At 46.3% G+C, this 23,532-nt stretch overlaps 1 protein-coding gene across 3 annotated transcripts; it reads right to left on the bottom strand.

The window, feature by feature from the left end:
- On the bottom strand, positions 1 to 22,834 carry CES5A (carboxylesterase 5A). 3 transcript variants are annotated; one of them, XM_023530618.1, is made up of 13 exons: positions 22,696 to 22,834; positions 21,445 to 21,649; positions 19,200 to 19,338; positions 17,622 to 17,755; positions 15,924 to 16,077; positions 14,347 to 14,451; positions 12,347 to 12,451; positions 10,871 to 11,011; positions 8,772 to 8,840; positions 5,976 to 6,123; positions 2,524 to 2,673; positions 317 to 389; positions 1 to 232 (listed from the first exon to the last, which is right to left on the bottom strand). In XM_023530618.1, the coding sequence occupies exons 1-13, from the start codon at positions 22,832 to 22,834 to the stop codon at positions 1 to 3; spliced, it is 1,794 nt and encodes a 597-aa protein (XP_023386386.1). The 3 variants fall into 3 exon arrangements, with proteins under 3 accessions (XP_023386386.1, XP_011358479.1, XP_023386387.1); XM_011360177.1 differs by having other exon boundaries at positions 22,732 to 22,804; XM_023530619.1 differs by lacking the exon at positions 2,524 to 2,673 and having other exon boundaries at positions 22,732 to 22,804.
- Positions 22,835 to 23,532: the final 698 nt, after the last annotated feature.

The raw sequence follows: 23,532 nt of genomic DNA, 5'->3' as shown, positions 1-23,532 counted from the left end.
TCAAGGAGCAAAAGCGAGAAAAAAAGGTAAGAGCAGAGAAAGAAAGATTAAGGAGGAAAGAGGACCAGGGAGCACTCCGGAAGTGGACATTATCAGGGGGACAGTCTTCGTCCAAAACGCCACCTCCATCTCCTTGAGTCTCTGTCCCACACTCAGGTTCAAACCCAGCTGCAGGTACTGCTCCGTGTGATTGTAGGCTGGCCACAGAGGCAGGCCTTCCCCATTAGGGTCCCTGGGAGTGAGAGCAGAGGCAGCGGTGAGATTTTCATCCTTGAACACCCGGTTTGTGGCGGGGGTGTCCCGGAGGTTTACTTACCCGGTCCGAGCAAAGTTGGCCCAGTATCTCATCATCTTCCTGCTCAGCAGTTTCTCCTCTTCTGTGGCTCCTTCTGAGGAGGATAATCACAAAACTCGGCTTGCACAATGAATGCCAGACGCCCAAGACGTCTCACCCTTTGATGACTCTCTCACATCTCTCTTCCGGCTGGATCCTCACCAGCCTCCCAAGCCATTTTACTTATGTTGCATTTGCAGATACTGAGGCTCACGCCCAGGGTCACGGCTTCCACATGGCGGAGTCCAAACACACGCCTTCCTTGTCTACCTGATGTTCTCCCAGGCTTTCCCACGAGGCGGCAAGTTTCTTAGAGCGAGAGGGGTCGCCTCTCTGTCTCTCTGTCTCTCTCTCAACTGATTATTGTATCTCTTGATTTGAAAAAATAATACTTGCTCAAAGTACAAAATCCAAAATACAGAAAGAGCATCTCATGGAGATCCGTTTCCCTCTCATTTCTTCTCTCCACGGCTACCAGCCTCAGAGGCGACCATCGCTACCAGCTTCTCGAGTGCCCTCTGAAGGCTGCTAGATGTGTACAAGAGTTTATGTGACCATGTTTTTACACACATAGTAGTATAATGGACATATATTCAGCATGTTCCTTTTGGGCTAAAATTCCATGTAGGACATAGTTCCACAGTGTCGCCTATAGAGCTTCCTTTTTTTTTTTTTTTTTTTTTTTTTTTTTTTTTTTTTTTTTTTGCCATTTAACGTTCTCTATATAGAGTTATATGCAATTATATATAAATACACCATTAGTGTATCCAGTGCTCTATTAATGGATCTTTACATTATTTCCAAACTTTTGCTGGCAAAAGCAATGCTTTAGGGGGCACATCTATGTTTGCATATGTGGAAGCATAACAGCACAAAAAATCCCAGACGTTGAATTGCTAAGTGCTATAAGTACTTCAAATTTTTGTAGTTTTCCATTGATTTGTAAAGTTGTCTGTTTCTCCGTACCTGCTCAAATAGTAATTTAAAACGTATTGTTCTTCCCAAACTTGACCAATGAAAAATGATTCCTCAGTCAAGGTTAGTTTGTAGTCTTTTTGTTGTGAGTGAAGTTGAGTGGATTTTCCTGCTTAAAAGATTTTTTTTGTTTCCTTTTCCATAAACTTTCTATATCTGTTACCCAGCTTTTGACTCAGTTGTTCCTTTTCTCTACGATTTTAGGAGCTCTTTAGATATCAGGAAATTTACCCCTTGACACGTGTCATTCATTTTTTTCCAATCTGGAGAGTCCATGTGGCCATCAAATACTACAGTAATACTATACTGTACATCAAACAATACATCAAATACTCAGTAATGGTTGCCGAGTAACGATAATAAAAACATTTATTAAGCAATAACTGTGTGCTTATGAGAATTATTTCATGTAACCCTCATGACAACCTAGGAGGTAGTTCTGTTATCTGTGTTATAAGAATAAACGAAGCAACGAATGAACCGCAGTGCCCAGATACACTCTGTATGAGAGATTCTGTCCTTACCTTCGAGAGGCCAGCATGCACTGGTTAAGAGCCTATATTGCACTATTTTTTAAACAAAATATTGTAGTGATATCTCCTGTGTGTAGTTCCTATAACTTTTATTTTTATTGATAACTTCATCTGATTGGCTTATTCTTTCGGGCACTGAACAGGCCATTAATTCAGGAATAAATGAGCTAACCTCACTGATAACAGTTCACACGCATTTACATTAGATCACCTGTATCTGGACCACTTTGGGCTGAAATTATGAAAAATGAGGTCCTTGCCTTTTAAAGCCCTGGGTGGTAGCCCCATGGGAGAGTTCTGAAAAGGGCAGGAAGGGTGAGTCCTGCAGGCAGAGAGATGTGAGAAAGTGGTTCTCATCTTTTAAAAGATTAGATTGCACGAGAGTCCCCCAGTGCCCACCTCCATAAGCAAAGAGAAACATTCATCAAGCTAACTTGGCAGCTCATTTTCATCTTAGTTTCTAAAAATACAAGTGGAGAGGGGGGCATTTTCCAGGGGAAGGTCATGTTTGTAAACCATAGATTAAATAAGCAAATGAAAACCAGTCCTCCGGGTTCTCCTGCAGCTTTGGGGCAGTTGAGGGGCTTGGTGCTAACAGTGGGGAGTCGTGTGTTCCCCTCAGCTCCCGCACGCTCACGTTCCTGCAAGCGCAGGAGCCCGAGGCAGCTTCCCCTTCCTTACCGAACATGACAACGTCACCCTTGAGGAAGGCGCCTCCGAAGACAAAGCGAATTTCATCAGAATGATCGGCTTTGACGAAGGCTGGCTTCGTGTCCTTAAAGCACTGGGGCCGGTGCTGGAACTCGTAGAAGTAAATGGGTGCGCCAGCATCTGCGGAGATGTAGAAAAGGGTCCAGGCCAGGCATGCAGGCAGGGGAGGCGAGACTGTTCCTGCCTCCCTACCCATCTAATCCTGGATTCAAGAACCAACGGGTGGGGCAGCCCAGAGACAAGAGGTGACTCGAATGGAGCTAACTTCCCTCTCCCTCATTTGAGGCCTGCTCCAGAGGCCCTGATGACAGAGAACTCACACCCCTCAGGGCAGCCTGAAAGGTCAAGAGTTCTACTAAAAAAAAGCCCTTCGCACCAATCCAAGATCTACCTCCTGTGATGACTTCTCATTGGCCCCAGTTTAACTGCCTGGAGACAAACAGAACAAACTTATTTTTTTCTCTATGGGATCATTGCAAACATGCTTACGAAGTCTCCCCTTAAAGCACACATACAAACATACATGTGCACACACAAACATATGCATGCACACACATTCAAATGCATGAGCACACACATGGGCACACACGAACATATATAGTCTTGGTCTCACCTTCCCCTTCAGTCACTGGCTCATTCCTCTAACTCCCTTCTAGAAAAACCCCACAGTACAGTTGCCTTATACTCATTATCTCTGCTTCCTCTTCTCTCATTTTGTCTTTTAATTGTAGTGTCATTTATGGACAATAAAAAGCACAGACTGGAAGCATATGGTTTGACATAAGTTTTTTCAAATGTAGCCACATGCATGTAACCACCGCCCTAGTCAGGACATGTAACCATCACCCCAGAAAGTTCCCTTGTGTCTCCTTCTAGTCATCTACCAAGACACAATGTTTTTATTTCGCCTATGTTTGGCCTCTGCATAAATGGAACAACACAATACATACTATTTTGGTGTCTGGCTTCTTTCATTTAGCATAACGTTTTTAAGGTTCATCTCTATTGTAGTATGCATCAGTACTTCATTTCTTTTTATGGTCAAAGAATAATCCATGGTGTGAATAGACCACATTTTGTGTTGTTTATTCATCCATCCGTTGATGGACGTTTGAGTTGTTACCACTTTTCAGCTACTCTGAATAAGGCTGCTATGAATATTGACGTACAATTTTTGTTTTCAGTCATCTTGGGTACATCCATCCCCAGTTGTGGAACTGCTTGGGTTATGTGGTAATTCTACATGTAACATTTTGAGGAACTGCCAAACTGCTCTCCGCAACGAGCACACCATTTTACGTCTCCGCCAGCAGCAGATGAGGGCTCGTTCCTCCACATTCTCCATAGCGCTGTTACTTTCCGTTTTTGTTTCTGTTCCGTTGTTTGTTCTTTTACTACAGCCACCCTCGTGGCTGCGAAGTGGTACCTCGCTGTGGTTACGATTAGCATTTCCCTCATGACTAACAATGTTGAGCATTTTCTCACGTGTTTATTAGCCATTTGTGTGTCTTCTTTGGAGAAATGTTCATTCGAACCTTTGCTCATTTTTGAGTGGAGTTGTTTGGTTTTTGTTGCTGTTGTTAAGAGTTCTTTATAAATTCTGATTAATAGACCCTTATCAGATATGTGATTTGCAACGATTTTCTCCCATTCTATCGGTTATATGTTGTCCTTTGATATAGAATAGTTTTTAATTTTGATTAGGTCCAACTTATCTATTTTTTTCTTTTTTAATTTATGCTTTTGTGTTATATATAAGACTCCACTGCCAAATCTGAGGTCATTGAAATTTGCCCCTATGCTTTCTTCTAAGAGGTTTATGATCGTGGCTCTTATATTTAGGTCTTTGAACCATTTTGAGTTAATTTTGGTTTCCAGTGTGAGGGGAGGGTCCAAGTTCACTCTTTTGCAGGTGTCATCCAATGGCCCCATCACCATTTGTTGAAAAGACTATTCTTTCCCCCATTGAATGGTCTTGGCAGCCTTGTTGAAACAATAGACCACAGATATATAGGTTTATTTCTTGATTTTCAGTTTTGTCTCACTGATCTGTATGTCTATCCTGTGCCAGTTCTGCATTGTCTTGATTATTATTGCTTTGTAGTAAGTGAGTTTTGAAATTTTGAAATTAGGGAGTGTTAGTCTTCTAACTCTGTTCTTTTTTTTTTTTTTTTCTTCAAGATTACATTGGTTGTTTTGGCTTCCTTGAAATTCCAAATGAATTTTAGGATGACCTTGTCCATTTCTTCAAAAAAAGGAGATTGGCATTTTGATAGAGATTGCATTGAATTTAGGGATTATTGCCATCTTTATAATACTAAGTCTTCCAATCTATCAACACAGGCTGTCTTCCTATTTATTCTTTAATTTCTTCCAACAATGTTTTATAGTTTTCACTATACAGGCCTTGTATCTCCCAAGTATTTTATTCCTAACTATTTAATTCTTTTTGATGCTATTATAAATGACATTGTTTTCTTAACTTCATTTTTGAAACATTCATTGCTAGTGTGTAGAAATAAAATCGACTTCTGTATACTGATCTTGTATCCTGAAACTTTGCTGAATGTATTTATTTGCTTTTATAGGTTTTTTTGGTGTGTGTGAATTCTTTAGAATTTTCTATATATAAGATTATGTCATCTGTGAGTAGGGATAGTTTTCCCTCTTTCTTTCCAATTTGGTTTCCTTTTAATTTCTTTATCTTGTCTAATTGTCTTGACTAGCATTCTAGTACAAGGTTAAACATTAGTGGTGAGAGATGACATCTGATCCTGATCTTAGGGGTAAAGTTTTCAGTCTTTCACCATTAAGTAAGACAGAAGCTGTGGGTTATTCAAAGAAGCCCATTATCAGGTTGAGCAAGTTCCCTTCTATTCCCGGTTTGTTGAGTTTTTCATCATGAACGTGTGTTGGCTTTCGTCAAATGCTTTTTCTGTATATATTAAGATACTCCTGTGTTTTTTCCTTTATTTTCTTAATATGGTATATTATTGATTGATTTTCATAGGATGAACCATCCTTACATTCCTAAGATAAATTTCTAGATCACAGTGTACATATTCCTTTCAATATGCTGCTAGATTCAGTTTTCTAGTACTTTGTTGAGATTTTTTTACATCTATACTCTGGAACACTGGCCCCAGAAAAGCATGGGGATGTGGGAATTTTCTACATGGTCCTGAAGCAGGGAAAAGAACAGAAACAAGAACTGATCAACATTCCTGAACCCTGAAAGGCAGGGGACTTGCAAAGGTCAGTGCGCAGGGTTATATCTCAGACACCCTTGGGAGGTCTCTCTCAGTGAGGGAACAGAAGGGAGGAGCAGGTGGCCAGTCAGCAGGCCACAAGGATCCCTGCAGCCACTGGCCTTGCTGGGCTGTGGCCCTGCAGGGAGTGGGTGAGGATGCTAAGAGACTCACCTCTGTGATACTGAGCTGTGACCAGCCCCGGGACCACAAAGAACATATCTCCAAGCAAGTCGAGAAACCTGTTTCGTATTTCAACCAGGGAGTGCTTGTTGTAGAAGTATTCATCAACCAGAAGGCGTAAATACTGGGGAGGCGTGTGCTGTAAAAAATCACAGGCACAGGAGATCTGGGTCAGTGACAACAGCCAACAAATTAAGCATCTGCCTGTGCAGGCTCGATTCCGAGTGCTTCACATGCGTTGTCTCGTTTAATCCACATGGCAACTCTGTGATGTCAAAAGTAGCCCCATGTTACAGAATAAGCAACTGAGACCCAGAGAGGTTAAGTGCTTTGTCTAAACAGGTGGAACCATGATTCTTTCACAAGTCTATTTGCATCTAAATCCCATGCTCTTAATTATAGTACACACGTGGCTCTGAAATGTTTCAGAAACAGCCACCCCTGGGCTGAACTGGCTATATCATTTGCAGGGCCCAGTGCCAAGTGAAAATGTGGGGCCTCTCGTTCAAAAATGAAAAGTATTCAAGATAGTGACAACAGGACATTCAGCCAACCGTAGGACCCTTCTGAGCACGAAGATGCACACCCATGAGGCTGGCCCTGCTCCTGGCACCAGCAACGCCTCTGGGCCTTTGCTATTTGATCTAAACTAGTCCCTGGGAGTTCCCTCGTCTGTGAAAAATGGGTTGCTCAGAGGGTGACGTGAGAAGCAAACAGAAGAGCACGCTGCCTGGCATGGAGCAGGCCTTCAGTTCCGTCGGTCCCCGGAGACCATCGCCAAGTCCTTCGGCAGGGGGTCCCCTCCTCGCTGTGACCTGACACCAGGCCATCTCTTAGTATGCGATCCCTCAACTAGACCCCGGCACAAACACCGGAGGGTGGAAACTAAATTCATGAAGGTTCGGGTCTGTCACGTAGGTGCTGTTCCTGGGGGGGATCTGATGCTCCAGGGAATGCTGGGACACGTTGTTGCACCTCAAACTCCTGATCTAAGACAGAGGTAAAGCCCTTCACAGGTTTCTGTGCAATTTGGAGGTGCCATGTATCATATCAGCCAGCACTGCTCAGACTTGCCTCGGGGCCTCCGAAGCCCGCCTGCTTTCAATTGGGCCCAGAGCAAGTGAGCGCTCCGTAGCAAGCCTGGGCTGTGGTGCAAGTGCCCTGCCCTTCTTGGACCATATGTCCAGCAGACCCCTCAAAGATCGAGGGATCTAAGGTGGGTACAGATGCTGTGTGGAGCCTGTGGAGAACCCCACCAGGGCAGTCACAGGGCAGACCCCTCGGTTCTGGAGCAAGGCTGTGCCATCTGCAGCAGGGAACAACTAACTGTTTGAAAAGCACCTCCTGCCCCGCTACTGGGCCCTAGGAGAGACTCACGCCCACCCTCACGGTCCTCCTGCACCTTCCTGCACACCCTTCTTCCCAACCCTGGGACCTGGCTCAGATGCCTTCTCCTCTTAAAATGCCCAAGACCCAGATCAATGGTCTCCTCCTGCGTGAGGCCATCTCCTACCAGTCTGAGAGGTTCCACTGCCTGACCTATGTTAAATATCTCTCAAACCTTGGTCTCAACTCATCACCGGGCAGCCAAGACTCAGCCAACATTGCTTCTGAGCCTTAGGGCCTGAGGGGTCCCCTGCCTCTAATGGATGTGGAATCACGTCGCCCTTTGTTCCCAGCCCCTGGGATGAACTTGATATTCTATCCGTCTCACTTAAAAGCCGCACACGCCCTTCCCTGCTGCAGCCAACCACTTTGAGCTCTTCATGCTTTTCTGCTCCTAACTGGTCCTCTTGGTCTTCTGGCTCCTCTCGCTCCTGCTCCTCCATCAGCCAGACAAACCTAACTCATTCTCCAAAATGCTTCCAGGAGGGAGCCACCTGCTCCCTCCTGTGGGCGCCTCAGGGTCTCTCTCGGACACCCTTCTGCTCTGATTTGTATAGCCATGCACTGAAGTTGCTTGTCATATCCGTCTACCCTAAAAGTCTACAGGTTCCTCAAGTGCGGGGTGGTGCTGGTGGTGCTGGTGGTGGTGCATGCTTATCACTGTGCCCCAGTGCCTAAGGGCATGTGGACTCTCAATAGACATTTGTTCAATGAATAAATGAATGGAACAAACCTGGTACAGAATACACACTGAATAAATGTTTAGGGGGAAAAGGAAGGAAGGAAGGAAGGAAGGTAGGAAGGAAGGATGGAAGGAAGGAAGAAGGAAGGAAGGAAAGGAAAGAAGGAAGGAAAGAATGATGGAAAGAAATCCATCTCTAATCCTCATGTCCAGGATGTATTTGTGCAAGGAGTGAATGAATAAATGGTTAAATAATGGTCCTCGGTATTGCTAGATCCCTGTACAGTATGTACTGGCAGGTAGTAAACACGAGTCCCTAGTTTCAGGTGAGTTTCGGAACTCAGAACTTTTCAGGTTGTAGATCGGTAATTCAGTACGTATGCTGCATATTATGTAACATGCTGGGGAAGCAGCACGGTGGCCCCTTCATTATGAATAATGAGATAAAGAGAATGAAAGTGTGGGAATAATAAAAACTAATGGCTGTATCAGTCTAGGTCAAGTTTGGCTGCCATGTAGATTACAAAAAGCCTCTGGGTTTTCAGAGTACTTCGGATTTTGAGTTTGTGGATAAGGGACTATGGAACTCCACCTAAAAGATCTATTGAATAAATGAATGAATGAGGAACATCTATATTGCCAGCTCCCACCCCTGAGTGTGATCCAGGGAGGTTTGTTAAATGACTCTATGAGAGTCACAGTTGCCCAAGCTCACTCACCAGGATTGTGTGTATCAAGTGCAGGGCGAGAGACTTGTTGGAGTCTCCGAAAATCTCAGGAATCTCCTTCTGTGGAGAGAAGCAGAGTACTTCGTCAGCACATCACGTCATCAGAAGGGAGACCGGTGTCTCTGAGGGCCCAAGCACCCTCCTGTCAGATGGGAGGCTGAGAGGAACAGGAAATCTTTCGGCCCCCAGGGGACCCTATGTAGGAGCAGCCTCAGTGAGTGAGTTAAGCAACAAAATTTCTTCTTTTCACATTTGATAAAACGTAGCCATTCCCTGTCATCCCTGTAGTCCTGTGGGACCTGAGTGGCTGCCCTGTGAAAAGGCCGTGTTGTGGGCTGAGTTGCGTCCCCCACCAAATTCCCATACTGAAGCCCTAACCCCAAGACCTCAGAATGTGACTGTGTGTGGAGACAGGTTTCTAAAGAGGTGATTAAGTTAAAATGAGGCCATTAGGTTGGGCCCTAATCCAACTGACTGATGTCCTTAAAAGAGGAGGAAATATGGACACTCAGAGGGACACCAGGGATGTGTGCACACGGGGAAAAGACCATGTGAGGACACTGCGAGAAGGTGGCCACCTGCAAGCCGAGGAGGGAGGCCTCAGAAGAAACCAAACTGGCTAGCACCTTGATCTTGAACTTCTCAGCCTCCAGAGCTGTGAGACCATGAATTCCTGTTGTTTAAGCCCCCAGGTCTGTGATTAGTTATGGCAGCCCTAGCAAACTAATACAGACCACGACTTGGCTTTGACACCAAGATCAAAGAGAGGCCAGAGAATCTTGAAACCAGTGGATTACTGGTCTCTTTCTAAAGACTCTGCAATCAGGGCCTCTGAGAAGCCAGCACTTGGCCGGCGGCCAGTGAGGTGGGTAAGGACATGGGCTCTGCTTCGTACATAGTGAGAGCTACGAGTAATTATTTATGAAATGACCTTGCCCTGGCCAATGTTATGGTTTAAGAAAGAGGGGGCATAAATACTATTCACTTGTCAAATGAATTTCCCTGGTACATTTTCTGCTGAAAATATCAAGGTTAAAGAATCACTGAGGTAGATATTTAAACGTATCCGTCTCTTGGAATCTGAGGGAATCCCCGGAGTCATTCAAGTTATCTGCAAGTATATTCTAACTACTAAGAACCCTCTCTGTCTGTTCAGGAGCTGGGATTTGTGGCCACCGAGTCTTGTAATGCGACAGACCTATGTGTTTCATAACCTCGTTTCCCCCAGCTTGAGAGGAAGAGGTTGGCCTACATCAATGAGCTTTGATGGCACTCTGAATTTGAGTACTCCACTCTTCCGAGGACAGATAAAGGTTTATTTCGAACATGGAGGGTCTTCTCAAAACACGAGGTCAAGAGATCGTGGCTCCTTCTCAGCATTCAGGCCTCGGCTCAGATGATCCTTCCTTGGAGAAGCTTTGCACAGTCACACTTCCTCCTGCCTAAAGAAGCCTTCTCCACCCCGTTTATATCCTTCACAGCACTTATCGCTCACTGGAACCGTCCTTCCAAACTTGCATTCCATCTGTCTCTCCCCTGGAGAATGTAAGCTGGCGGAAAGCTGGACCCATGGACTCGTTCGCTATTAAATGCTCGGTTTTTATAAGAGCTTAGGGCACAGAGTAAATGCTCAGTTCATTCTTGTTGAATGAATGAAGTGACTCAATGATTTTGCAACTTGCACAAGCTTAGAGAGCATTCTTGGAAACCCGAGTGCCAGAACTGAGGCTGGGTGTGAAAGCGTAAAGGCCTGAAGTTTTCAAATCTACACGGATTTCATCTTTGAAGGAGTAACTGTGCTTATTTGAAACAGCCATTGGTAATGCTTTGAACAAATCTCAAATGGGTCTCCTCCTAGCTTAGTGTTTCATAGAATTGTTTCTTATGACATAGAACTATACGAAGAGCAGGGTGCAACTTGCTACAGCTGACCCCAACTCTCAGGTACCCTCCTTCAGAGAGATGAAAGATGACCACTGTATACCTGACCGATGGGCTTCATCGCTCACAATGCTTGGTGTCATCTACAGGAATGTCTCACTGTGCCTCACTGTTCAAGGAGCCACAGGAGGCGCAGCCAGAATTCTTACCATGGGCAGCAGGAAGCCACACTCGTGGTTATTGACTCCGATGATAGAAGGAATTGAATTAAATGTTTTTCGAGTCAATAGTTTTAGAGGCTCATCAGGAAAGAAAAAACCATCAACCACTCGAGTGAAAGACTTGGTTTTCTGAAACAAGAATAGAAAAATCAGACACTGTCTCTGTTCACCAAATCTGCTGTCCCCAAACCCTAGCCAACCTGAGCCAACATACTCAAGCAAAATTCATAAAGAAAGGAAAAATAAACCACACATGGCCCATTCCAAAACATCTGTGCTGGCTGGCCAACCCTGCCACTTCCTTTGGCAATGGGGCTCAAATTCTCTGTGCCTTAGTTTCCTCATCTGCTAATCGGGGATAATAATAGTATCTACCTAAAAAAAAAATTGTAGCCTAGGATGGTGGTTCTCCGAGTGTGGCTCCCGGACCAGCAGCATCAGCATCACCAGGGAATTTGTCAGAAATGCAAATTCTCAGGCCCCACCCCAGATGTACTGAACATGGAACTTTGGGGATACAGTTCAGCCAACTAAATCCTCCAGGTGATTCTGAAGTTCAAGTGTGGGAGCCACTGGCCAAATGCATTGGGCAGAGATGGCGAGGGTAGCAGGGTTCATATGAGCATCTTCCTGAGATGTCTTCCTCACCACTGTGTCTTGGATCTGGCTGGGTAGCTCTTGGGTCTCAGGAAGGAACGCCTGGCTCTATTGATGGTTTTTGTTTTGTTTTGTGTTGTATTTTTGGGTTCCTGTTAGGGAGTGGTGGTAGGAGGGAGCACACAAAAGAGCTTTTGCCCGACATCAGGTCAAGGACTTGTTATCCACATCTTGGAGTCCAGGAGAGCTCACGGCAGATCCTTAATCCATGCCAAATAACTGTTTAACAACTGTTGGTATTTGACCTTGCTCTTCCAAGGACTATTAGAAGAGCGAAAGGGACATACAAGATCATCCAGTTCAATGAATCATCCAGTGATGGAAATCTGTCAGCGGTCATCTGGACTCTGCTTGCATACCTACAGGGGTGGGTATCTCCCTGCCTTCTAAAGGAGCAGATCCCTTTTCTGACAACTGAGTTTTTAGAAAGTTCTTGATCATACCAAGCCACAATGGCATCCTAAGAGGACTTCCAACTCTTGACCTTAATTTTAGCTTCTGGGGCATGTAGAACAAGTTTGGTCTCCCTTCCCAGCCAGATATCTTTAATGACTTAGAGACAACTTTTGTAATTTGTATTTTGCTGGATCTCCTCTAGGCTAAGCAGGCACCCCTGGCCCATAAAGTTCCTTAAATTGCCTATAAGGGTTCTATGTTCCACAATTTTGCAGCCATTACTATGATTCCCCAGCCCCCATCTTTCTAAGCCCTATGCTAAAACAAATAAGAGAGTGGCAGGATTTGGCTACCACTCCTCCATTCCAAAGGCCTGCCCCCCTGGCCCCCAAACCTCTCCTCCTGCTTCACCTGGTTTATGCCTAGCAACTCCGTGGAGGATTTTGTCCTCAGGCACTGCAGCAGGGCCTCGGAGTCCGCCACGCTGCAACCGCAGATATTCGCAACCATCTGCAACTATTTCCAGAGAAGGACCAAATCAGAACACAGTGCTGAGAGCCTCCAGGAAAACAAAAGTTGCAAAGAGTCCTCGATCCAGCCACGGGCTGGTCCTTCATGCACGAAGCCCAGCCCTCTGCCTCTCCCCAGTCCTATGGAGCTGTGGCAGAATGGACACTGAGGTCAGCTTGGCACTGTATCATTCTTAAGAGAGTAATGTCTTTTTTTTGTCTCTACACCAGTTTCACTTATTCTTGACCCTCTTTGTCATCTTTAGCAATCACTGGAGCTGAGGGTGGGGATTCGTCAGCCTGTGGCCATGGGAAAGAGTCAAAAGAACTAGTCACAGGCTCCATTGTGATGTCCCAGTCCTGTAATGTTGTCTTCACTGGCACTAGGCCCCACAGAGCCCAGGAGCCCAACTCTGGGGTGACAAAGAGAGCCAAAAGTCCCCAAAAGTGAGGAGCAGCTTTGCAAACTCCTTAACTGTCTGTTGAGGTATGACCCGATCTCAGAGTCCCAGCTTGTCGGCTGCATCCTCAGCCTGGAATGCCCTGAATGTCTTTTTTCTGTCTCTACATCGGTTTCACTTATTCTTTAAGGCCCAAGTCCCACCTTCTCTAGAATGTCCTTTCAGACTGTTGCAGCCCCTATGAATCTCTTCCTCCTCTGATCTCCACCCACCCCAAAGGTCCCCACCTTCTCTACCCAGCCGTTTGCTAAACACCTTCTTGCCCTGTCACTAAACTTTCCACATGTGTAGAACTTGTCCCTTGAATGGGATGCTCCTTAATCTTCTGAGATTCACGGATGCTCTGAGATTCCAGTGAAAGCTCCAGACTCTCTCCTCGGGAAATTGCGACATATACTGAGTCCGTACACAATTGCAGGAGGTCAAGGACCACCTCCCAAGCACATCCGTGGAGTCCAGGTTAAAAATCCTTCTCACGAAACAATTATAGTCTTCTTAAGTTAGTACATGGCTTCTCCACTTACAAACTCGCAGGTCCTAACACACAGCTGGGTAAACAAGGGGTACTCGGTATGTGTGTGGCGAATGAATCAATATATGCACACACTGAAAGTAGCTTGATATATCATGTTACCAAAATCAATTTTCCCTCTGTAGTGAGGGTGTTTTTGCAATATTAAAACTCTGTTTCTGCTCTTGGTGTATGCTGTTATTTTCTATAAGGTGTTGAAGAAAATGCACCACTAACATGAATAATACCCAGGAGGTGGCTCCACAGCTTCGTGTTTAATTAATATTCATTGACCGAATCAGCTCATTTGTGAACTCATTCATTCAGCAAACATTTATAGTTGCCTAATATACACCAGACATTATGCTGGGACATGAAAGATATAGAGACCTTGGTCTCCAGGTCCTCGCTATCTGGTAGAGTGCCAAGACGAGATGACAAATGACAAATATCTAGAGCATATGTCTCACCTCCTCCTCACACTCTCATGCCAGACAATATTAATAAGTCACAGTGTTATTTCCTACTGAGCTGTAAACAGCCTCAGAACCTTTCTTATCAAAGTATCCTTGGTGGAATAGAGTAGGTACAGGAGATGAGCTGTATATAATACAGGCAACTGAGTTATACATCACAATCAAAGAATAATGGATAAGATGTAAGAACGGTCACAAATACATTTACACACAGACTCACACATACATACACATACACACACACTCACGGGCACCAGCAGCATTGCACTGTGTACCTGGACCCATTTCCTACTGAACAAGGCCTTCCATGGAGAAACAAGATTCACCCTGGGCTAGCATCAGATTCTCTGGCCATGATCAGTAGGGACAACAAAGCATATGGTCTATTGACACCTGACAGCATTCTCTCCTGACCGAGGCAAGGAAGCTGGAGAGGTGTTAACAATATACCTACATCCTCATTTCTCTCATCGTCAGGGGCCTTCAGGTAAGGGATGATGGCCACTCCACTCTCCATGATGGCTTTGTGGAATAAGCCATTAGCCAGGGGGGACAGAATCTGGAAAGAGAACACAGGAGACCCAGCGAAAGTTATCCAGGGGCTCCTCGGCATTCACACACACCACCCATCCCTTCTTTAAAGAAAGCTTCCCAGGAAGCCTCCTCAAAAGCGCTCACCTTGGAGGAAAAAAGTCCTGGTTTGGGGGTTCGACAACCAGCTGTGAAGTTTTGGTCAAGTTATTTAACCTCTCTGAGCCCCGGGTTCTCAAGCACTCTGAAGTCAAACGTTCTGGCATGCGAGCACCAGCTCCTTCACCTCCTAGCTGGGTAACCCCGAGCAAGTGGCTTAATATTTCTAAGCATCAGTTTACTCTCCTATGAAACTAGTATAAAAGTTGAGCCCATATCACAGAACTGTTTTGAGGAGTAGGAGAAGTAATGAATATAGAAGGCTTCGCACAGTGCTTGGTTAAATAATATGCACTCATGAAATGGTGGCCGTTATAGTGTATGTAAAACTGAGTTGATATAATCCACCTTCTAGGGTTATTTTGAAGATAAAAATACCTTCTATATAGTCACGTGTTATACAGCAGAAGCTCTCCTAACCCACTTCTGTGTAACTGGTTTCTGTGATTAGCATGTCATGTTAACCGATGTCCACTCAGAGCCATTGGGCCATTTTCTAGCACCTCTGTGCATTTCTGTTCCCACTGATTTCTTGCCAAGTGTCAGCTGTTTGCTTTCAAATCGGTTTGGTCAGTTATATCTCCTATCGTCATTACATAATCAATGAATTATCATGGGAACCAATGAAGTATGTGTGTAAAAGAAAAACAAAACGAAGTTATGTTTTGGGGGAAAACAACCTTGATAAAAGCGGGTAGCTAAAGAATATTACTATCAAATTAAAGGGGCAAACAAAGTAAGAGTAAACTGTGTGCGGGAAGCAGCAAACTCTAAGTGTGCCACATTCAGAGACTATTCTGCAGACGTCTTTAAGTGCGTGCTCACTGTAAAGAAAGTAAAACCACGATTTGAGGGCAGTGACTTCTGTGGGTGGTTGACGCAAGAGAGCCATGTAGGACCACCAGTCAGCAGAGTGACTCTGAAAAGATGAGACCTCCGTATCAAACTATTGCTGAAGGAATGTACCTTTTATGTTTTTCGTTAAAATAAAATGTTTACATGCATCCTTTGTTATTTTGGGCTTTAGTTGAGTTTTCTATTAAATAAGTAATTATCAGTCCCGATAACTGGATATCAGGGCTTCGACTCTACAAATATAAATGATTTTTCCTTAAATTACCACTCACTCCATGATCTCGGGAGATTCGTTTAAACTCTCTGACGACAGCTCTTGTCCTTACAATGAGACTGAGCACCTAACTCAGAGTGTGAGGCTGGAGGGAGAGGATGTGTATACAAGTGTTCGACATGAAGCCCCAATCAGGTGTGAGTGGTTCATCGTCCTCATTTCTGTAACTTCCCTCACTGAGTTATATTCAAGTTCCAAAGAGGAGAACTCACAAGGCTGGATACACTTATGGCTCCCGCTGACTCGCCAAAGATGGTCACAGAGCGTGGGTCCCCACCAAAGGATGCGATGTTCTCCTGGACCCAGGTCAGGGTGGCCAGCTGGTCCATGAAGGCCCAGTTCCCCAAAGCGTGCTTGTCCCCTGTGCTAGGGGCAAGAGGCGGGATGAGAATGCTCAGTGGGCCACTGTCCGCTTCCCGCAGCCCAGGGAGTTGGTGGCGGCGCCTGTATGTAAATGGATGTCAGGGCAACGCCACTCCTGCTGGGGAAAGGCTGAGAGTCGGAGGCCTGGGGCTTGGCTCTCTCCCTCTGCTGGGATTTGGGTTTGAGAATCTAAGGAAAGTTACACATCCCAGAAAAACGTACAGACAACCTTCCATATGCAGCTTCAGGGTAGTCCTAGGCTCCCCTGAATCCACAAACTCCAGAAGTGTCCAGCTCATGAGAACTGGTCTGCACCAGGGAGTGAGAACCACCCTGGGCACCGGAGTGATTCAATGAATAATGATGATAATAATAGCAGTGGCAGCACCGTGAGAGACACTGTCCTGAGCTCTTTATAGTTGACACTCTCATAATCCTCCCAATCTATGAGGTAGGTGGTGCCGGTTTTTCTCCCTTTGCCCCTCTGGTTTTCATCTCCACCTTCTCTACCCTTCCTCCAAAAATCTGGCCCGTATGAACTGTAGCACCCAAGCTTCCTGCTACATGCAATCAGTGGGAGACACTGGCTGGGGGTTTGGGGTGGGATATCGAGAGACCGGGATGTTTATCCCAGAACCCCCTACCCGTCTCTACTGGGAAGTGCTTTTGGGCGGTGGCTGCACTTCTCCGAGGCCACAGCTCACGCCACTTCCCTTCAATGAAATCTGCAAGTAAACCCTAAGGGTACTGCTGGATACATTGGCTCCTTCTCACAGACAGGAAAGCAGGACACAGAAAGGATAAATTCTTTGCCCAGGACCAAAAAAGATGCAGATTTGGGATTCAAACCCAGTGAGTCTGGCCCCAGAGTCCACACTCCTGGCCATGGCCCCAAGCTGCGGCCCATGCAGGGGGCATATTTCCCAGGATAGGTAGACAATTAATGGGGAGGGGAGCCAAGATCACGAAGCGATTATTCTCAGGAGCATTTGAGGAGCCTTGAGGTGGGGCCCTATGGCAGAGACTGTACTGCTCACACACCCAGAGTCCTCAGCTTCCAGGCACACAGCTGGGCCACACTTCCCACATCCCTGGGTTGGGTGTGGCCATGAGGTTGAGATCGACCAATGGTGTGTGAACAGAAGTGACGAGCACCACCTCCAGGCTGACACAGAAGTACCTTCCTGCCATGGTCTTCTAACCTCTACCTCCACCTGCTGGCCAAATGCAGAGGGTCCGGGGCAGAGCCACGAGGTGGAAGGAGCCTGGGTGCCTGACTGAGCTAAATAAAGATTGTCTGTCAGTCAGGAACATACAATGGGCCTTTACTTGACCGGAAAAGAGATTTTTATTGTTCTAGGCCATGAAGACTTGGGAGGTTTATCTGTTATAGTTGCTAAAATTATCTAAAAGAAATTGGGGGCCAAATTTGTTCAATGTCCCTGAAGGCTCATTCCTCTTTGGGATGCTGGGCACTGAATCCCCCTGTGGGTGCTGCACGACTGCCCCCTGGGGACGAGGGGTGTCAATCACTTGGGGACACTCACTTGAAGAAGCCAAACATTCCTAGCCGATACTGGGTAGTCACAACCAGAACATCCTCGTAGGCAGCGAGGGCGGACCCATCGAAGATGGAGGCTGAGCCAGTCTGGAAGGCGCCCCCAGGGAGCCACACCATGACCTAAGGAGGGAGAGGAACTTCCCAGTCAGTACCCACCAAGCACCCACATCCCAGCCCTACGTGTGTTGGGACCTTCTTTCTTTATGGAAATATAAAAGTCCCACTTTCCCTTCTAAATAGCATCAGGTGTTTTGTCTTTCAAAGAAGGCCCTGGGTTAAGCATCTGGGCTCTAGCAGCCGAGTGCCTGCCTGGGTTTGCTTCTGAGCTCTGCCATTGCCTCGCTGTGTGACCTTGAGCAAACTACTTAATCTCTCTGAGCCTCAGTTGTCTTGTCTGTAAGATGTGAAGAATGGACGTATTTCACTTACGAGGTTATCATGAGGTTTAAACTAGATTCTGCATCTAAGGTTCACAGAAAAATGGTGGTACATGTCAAGGGCTCAGTAAGTCTTAACTAAACATCATTGAACTTGTGACCTACAGCAAGATGGAAATCAGAAGCCGTATATGAGAGCAAAAGCAGCTTAAGCTGGTTCGGTGAAAGGGTCTTTTCCCCACCTACAAAGAGAAGAGAGGAAAGAAAAAAGGAAAGAGAGGTGTGGAAACCTTATTAATTAGAAAAATTGGGACCAGGAAACAGAAAACGTTATTCAAATAGTATTATTACTATTTATGTACTTAATAATAAATCCCTTTCATTCTCTTTTTTAAGCTCATATTAGGGACTATAATACTTGGGGCAGGAAAAGACAAGAAAGCCACTGAAGAAAAAGGAAAACTGGACAAAGCTTTAACATCAGGATCTACCACTTACTGTGTGCAGAGCATGGAGCAAGTCGTTTAAGCCCTCCCCGTTTATGCCTCATCTTCCTCATCTGTAGAATGGGTCCAATAATCCTGACCCACTGGGTTGTCGTTGCGGTTAGATGAGATAATGTACTGTGCCTGGCACATAGTCAGCACTCTGTTAGGATGCAATAGAGCATGTCTCTCATTGCAGGGGTGTTAGGGGTAGAGGGTGATGAAGGGTGTGGTTAAAAATTGAATGGTACCTCCTTTTCCATTCACTTATACGGGGATCTTTTATATTCTTAAATGAAATACTTCAGATTATTACCTGTCTTCATTGCAAACAGAAAAATTGGAGAATACAATTATCCTCTTTAAGAAAGGATTTCCCAAACAGCGACAAAAAAAATCAGAGTCTTTTTAAGCAGTGCCTTTTCTAAATGTTTACAGACCATTAAATACTCCACAGAGGGGAAAAACAAAACAAAATAAAAATCAAAGGTCAAGTCACTTCCCATAAAGGAGCAATCAGAAAAGATAAAGTGAATTTATCATTAGAAAGAACTTTTAAGAAAGTTATTGCTGCGCCAAGTGATGACATTTCCCTTTGACCCAACAGGGAGCTGGGTCTGATTCCAGACACCCAGCCCCTCTGCCTGGGTCCTAGCCCAAGGACCTGCTAGTTGAAGCCCCAAGCATGGCAGGCAGCCTTACGGGGAGCTTGGAGCCGGTGTCTGCATGGGCTGGCGCATAGATGTTAAGATACAGGCAGTCTTCTGACACTCCGAATTTGGGGTAATGCACCTTGAGAATGTGTTGATCTGAGCGCAGCCACTCCGTGTTCTGGAGGCACCTTGTAAAAGGGGAGGAGAACCCCCCAGAGTTGCTGTCAGCAAACCTGCCTGGGAGGGGACAGTTCTCATGACAGCAGGGAGGCCTGGCAGTCTCCTCTGCTTGAGCAGAAGATGAGTACAGGAGCTCTTGGCACAAAGTTGATCATGCCTGCCCTTTACCCCCAACTCCTCCCCTGCCCGCCGCCCCACCTCCTGCCCCCAGCAGTTGCACAAAAAACTAACAAACAATGATTCTCTTTGATCTGGTTCCTGGGTAAGAAAGTACACTGTGCACAATAGTGTACCATGAACCCCCAGGACCTACCCACACCTAGGCCCACCACCATAATCCAACACACATATAAAGACTCAAGCTGGCTCAACAATTTGCTTAACTGGAGGATGGGACACTGGGTGGCATATCAAGGGCTTTGCTCTGGCAGCTCTCTCTTCTGCCCCTAGGGGATCAAAAGGACATGCCAGGCCTCTCCACCAGGAATCAGCTGTGGTAGGTGTGCAGGGGGACCCCCATATCCATGCCTTTGTTCAAGCTGGTCCCTTTGCCTAGACTGCTCTCTCCCTATGTATCTGCTTGCTCATGATTTTCCCTTTCTTTCAGATTTTGTTCAAATGCTAGCTCCTCCAGAAAGCCTTCTGAGGTTTCTCCAGCTAGACCACAGCCATCTTTGGAAAACCCTGCACACCTTGTGTTCTGTCCTAGAACTTCTCCTGGACCTGTATGTGAGTACTTTCGTAGTCTCCAAGTCAACCGTGAGCAGCTAGAAGCTTAGGACCCTGTATTAGTCACTTAAGTACCTCATAGCCTCTAGTACCAAGCCTGACACACAGTAAGACTAAGTGAGATTGTATATAGGAATATTTCTACAAAGTGCTCAATTAATGTTATTTATTTTTTGATAGAATAGTGTATAGATTTGCTGCAAATCTCCCCCTTGACAAGTTTTTTTTGTGCCTTTTAGCCCCTTTGTAAACTGTTTATCAGAAATTGAGGCCTCATGCTTTCAATAAAGCCATTCCTCACCTCTCCTCAAAACTAGGCTAGGTGGTTCTCTCTGCTTCCTCAGCATCCTTCTCCAGTCTCTTATGGTGGCCCTTGCCACTCTATATTTTAATTGTCGTTATTGTTTACATCCTTGCCACCACTATCAGTCCACAGGTTCCTGAGGGCAGCTGTGTCTAACCCACTGTGGTGTCTTTCAGGGTCTAATGGAGAGCTAGTTATGAAGTTGGTTCTCAATGGATATGAGTTGAATGAATGAATGAATGAATGAATGAACAGATGAGTTCCAGCTTAGTGTCCTGAGCTTCTGAGCCTCATGGGGTCTTCTTGCATGGCTTAGGGAGCTTCCTGGCACCAGGGTCCTCTTTCTGCCTGGGACCCCAATGCCAGGAATGTGACCAGCATGAGGGCTCAAGAGAATCTGAGATTCAGAAGATTCTTGAGGATTTCCAAGTCTCAGTTCCCACCAAGCCCACGAGGCCCCTCCACAATCTACCGGGGAACTGGTTGCCTATCTAAGCCCTAAAATGCGCACTGAGTGGGAGCCCCTTACCTCCCTGTCGCCCTGTGTGACAGAGACACACTCATGTCGTCATTCTACAGGGGTTTATGGACATCCCGCCGCTGGGCGCAGTGTTGACTGCTAGAGCTCAAGTCCGTCTAGTGTGATCCTTCCCTCTAGAGTACTAACCCAGTCTGACCTTGGAGACTAAGCCTGGGTGAGTCGTCACATGGAAACACTTGACAGTCCCTTCTAACCAAAGACTCGGTAAGCCCTTCACAGCGGTTCCCAAACCTGATTGGTCTCAGAGTCTCTACAGAGCTTTCAGGTGATCCAGTTTCCCTGGTCCAGCTCTGGAGATTCCAATGCAGGAGGTTCCCAAGGAAGCCCCGGGGGACCTGCATGTTCTGAACACTGCCTCTGGTGACTCCACTGATCAGCCAGTCGGAGAGCCACACAGTCACTGAAATCACGGCAGCCCTGCCCCTCTCCTCCCCGACCACCTCCCCTTTCCCACTGGGCTGCATGACCTGTACTTCTCCCTCCATGCTCTGCCCCCACTCCCAGGTCGCAGGCCACCCATGGGACCGAGCTTCATCTTACAAGTTAGGGTAGGATGTGGCATCTCGGAAGTCATTCCAGGGCAACGCGGGCTTCGGGTTCGCAAATCGCAGGGGTCCTAGAGGGGGTGCAGCATAGGGGACCCCAAGGAACACATTCACAGGCATGGCGCTTCCCAGCACAGTGGCTTGCTTGCCCCGGACCCATCCCAGCCTGGTATTCCTCACGGGTGCATCAGCAGCTGGCCCTGAGGGAACACACGGGGAGGAATCAGGAGCTGGCTGGGAAGAGGCCAAACTCAGACCTCCTCCCAGGGGAGGGGGGGGGGGGGCGCTCTTTCTCAGCCTAGAGTCTGTGCAACAGGAAGTATCTGTATTCCTTCTCAGGGGGTCTATGTCCACTGCTTCCTTTAATACCGCCTTAGAAGTCCCTGGCATCGGAGCACCAGCTTAGTTCCTCCTAGGGGCACAGCACCAAGCCATGAAATTTCTCCTGGTTACTCTGGGGCCCCATACCCTTTCTGGGCACAGCAGCTTTCCCTTCCTAGGGCACTGATGATACACACCAGGCTCTGTAGATCCTAGGACTGCACAAAATCCTCTGGCCCAGAGTTTCCTAGACTTCGGTCATTTTCATACCTTCCAGCATCGCCTCTGTGACCACTGATTTATTTTTCTTAAAATTATATATAAATAATCCTCAAATTTATCTAGAGGAAGCTTAAGCAATAACATCTATGGAACTGTGGTTTTGATGAGTTAGGTGCTTTGATGCTTTTGAACACACACGAAAACAAATATATAGCAATGAAAATAAAAATTCCCACCTGAAATCTGCTCATCTACCTCCAGGGGTCTGAGACTGAGAATGCAGCCTTCTCCGTGTCCAAAGAATATGAAGCCTTGAAAAGTTAAATGCCCAGGTATTTACTCAGCAGGACCCAGGTGTCTCAGCACTACCTCTGCTAATGTCATTTAACAGGGAAGGTCCCGCCTGGGCAGCCAGCACTACAGAAGCCCAGGCTCTGTCTCGTGCCCCTCCTCAGAGCCCAGGACAGAGGGCTCCCCAAGCTCCCGCAGGCTATGAGCAACCTAAGGGCAAGACCAGGGTCTTCTGTGCTCTGCCCACGTGCTTGAGGAGACTATGGAGCTTGGGCCTTCAGCAACAGCAGGACATAGATCAGGTGTCTCGAGGTTACCGCACAGCCCTCCGTGGGCCCCCAGAGACCTCTGAGCAGTAACTTCATTTTCATCAAAGTCAATTCTCCAAGGTAAGGAAATCCCCTTACCCTACCTTCTGAGAGCCCTCCTCTCCCACTGGGTGTCTCACCCTCGGTGGCAGCTGCAAGGACCCAAAGAGCCCAGATCAGGGCCTGGTTTGGGTACACCCACTCCCCACTCATCTGGCTGGCCCGCCTGAACTCCCTGGACATCCACGCCGCTTCGGTCAGGGACGAGAAAGGGCTTCCTGCTAGCAGACAAATGTTGAGTAGGCAGACACAGGACACAGGGTTGGTGGAGAATAGTATCAGACCAAGACTGGAGAGAGAGAGAACTTTGCCGAGCAAGACTTTCCTGTTCTGATTTACATAAGAAGAAGCTGATGATTAACTCTTGAGCTGAGGAAAGATAATTTGTTAGTCTTTGAGTTCATAGGATAGTAGAAGTAGAAAGGCCATTTGAGATTAGGTAAGCCAGAGCCATCACTCAGATGCCTGCAGGGGCTGGGAAGGCAGCAAACAAGCAGTGAATGACAGCTAGAGGAGAGACCATAGGGAGTGGTGGGGACTCTGAAAAACTGGACAGCACAAGTTCTGTCTAAAAGCACAACAACTTCTCAACCCCAGTAAATATTTGGTTTGGATAAGGTAGATAGTCCAAACCAAAAATATCTCTTGATTTTTAAATGTAGCCTCAATTTTAAAAATCATGAGGTGAGCCCAGTGGAGCATTTCTACTGGCTTGAGTTGTGTCAATGGGTAAGGCCTGCAATTCTAACCTAGACCCAGGCCCTTCAGTGTAAATACGAGGAGACAAGCCCAGGGAGGCTCTGCTGGGGCTTCTCCTCAGCATTCTGCGTTAAATGATTTGCAGCTGTTACCAGATTTAATGCAATGATTCCCATTGTATA

The sequence above is a fragment of the Pteropus vampyrus genome, unplaced genomic scaffold, assembly GCF_000151845.1.
Source record: "Pteropus vampyrus isolate Shadow unplaced genomic scaffold, Pvam_2.0 Scaffold51, whole genome shotgun sequence".
Lineage (NCBI taxonomy): Eukaryota > Metazoa > Chordata > Mammalia > Chiroptera > Pteropodidae > Pteropus > Pteropus vampyrus.
Note: the sequence above shows the minus strand (reverse complement) of the source record. Positions and strands in the feature narration are given on the sequence as shown.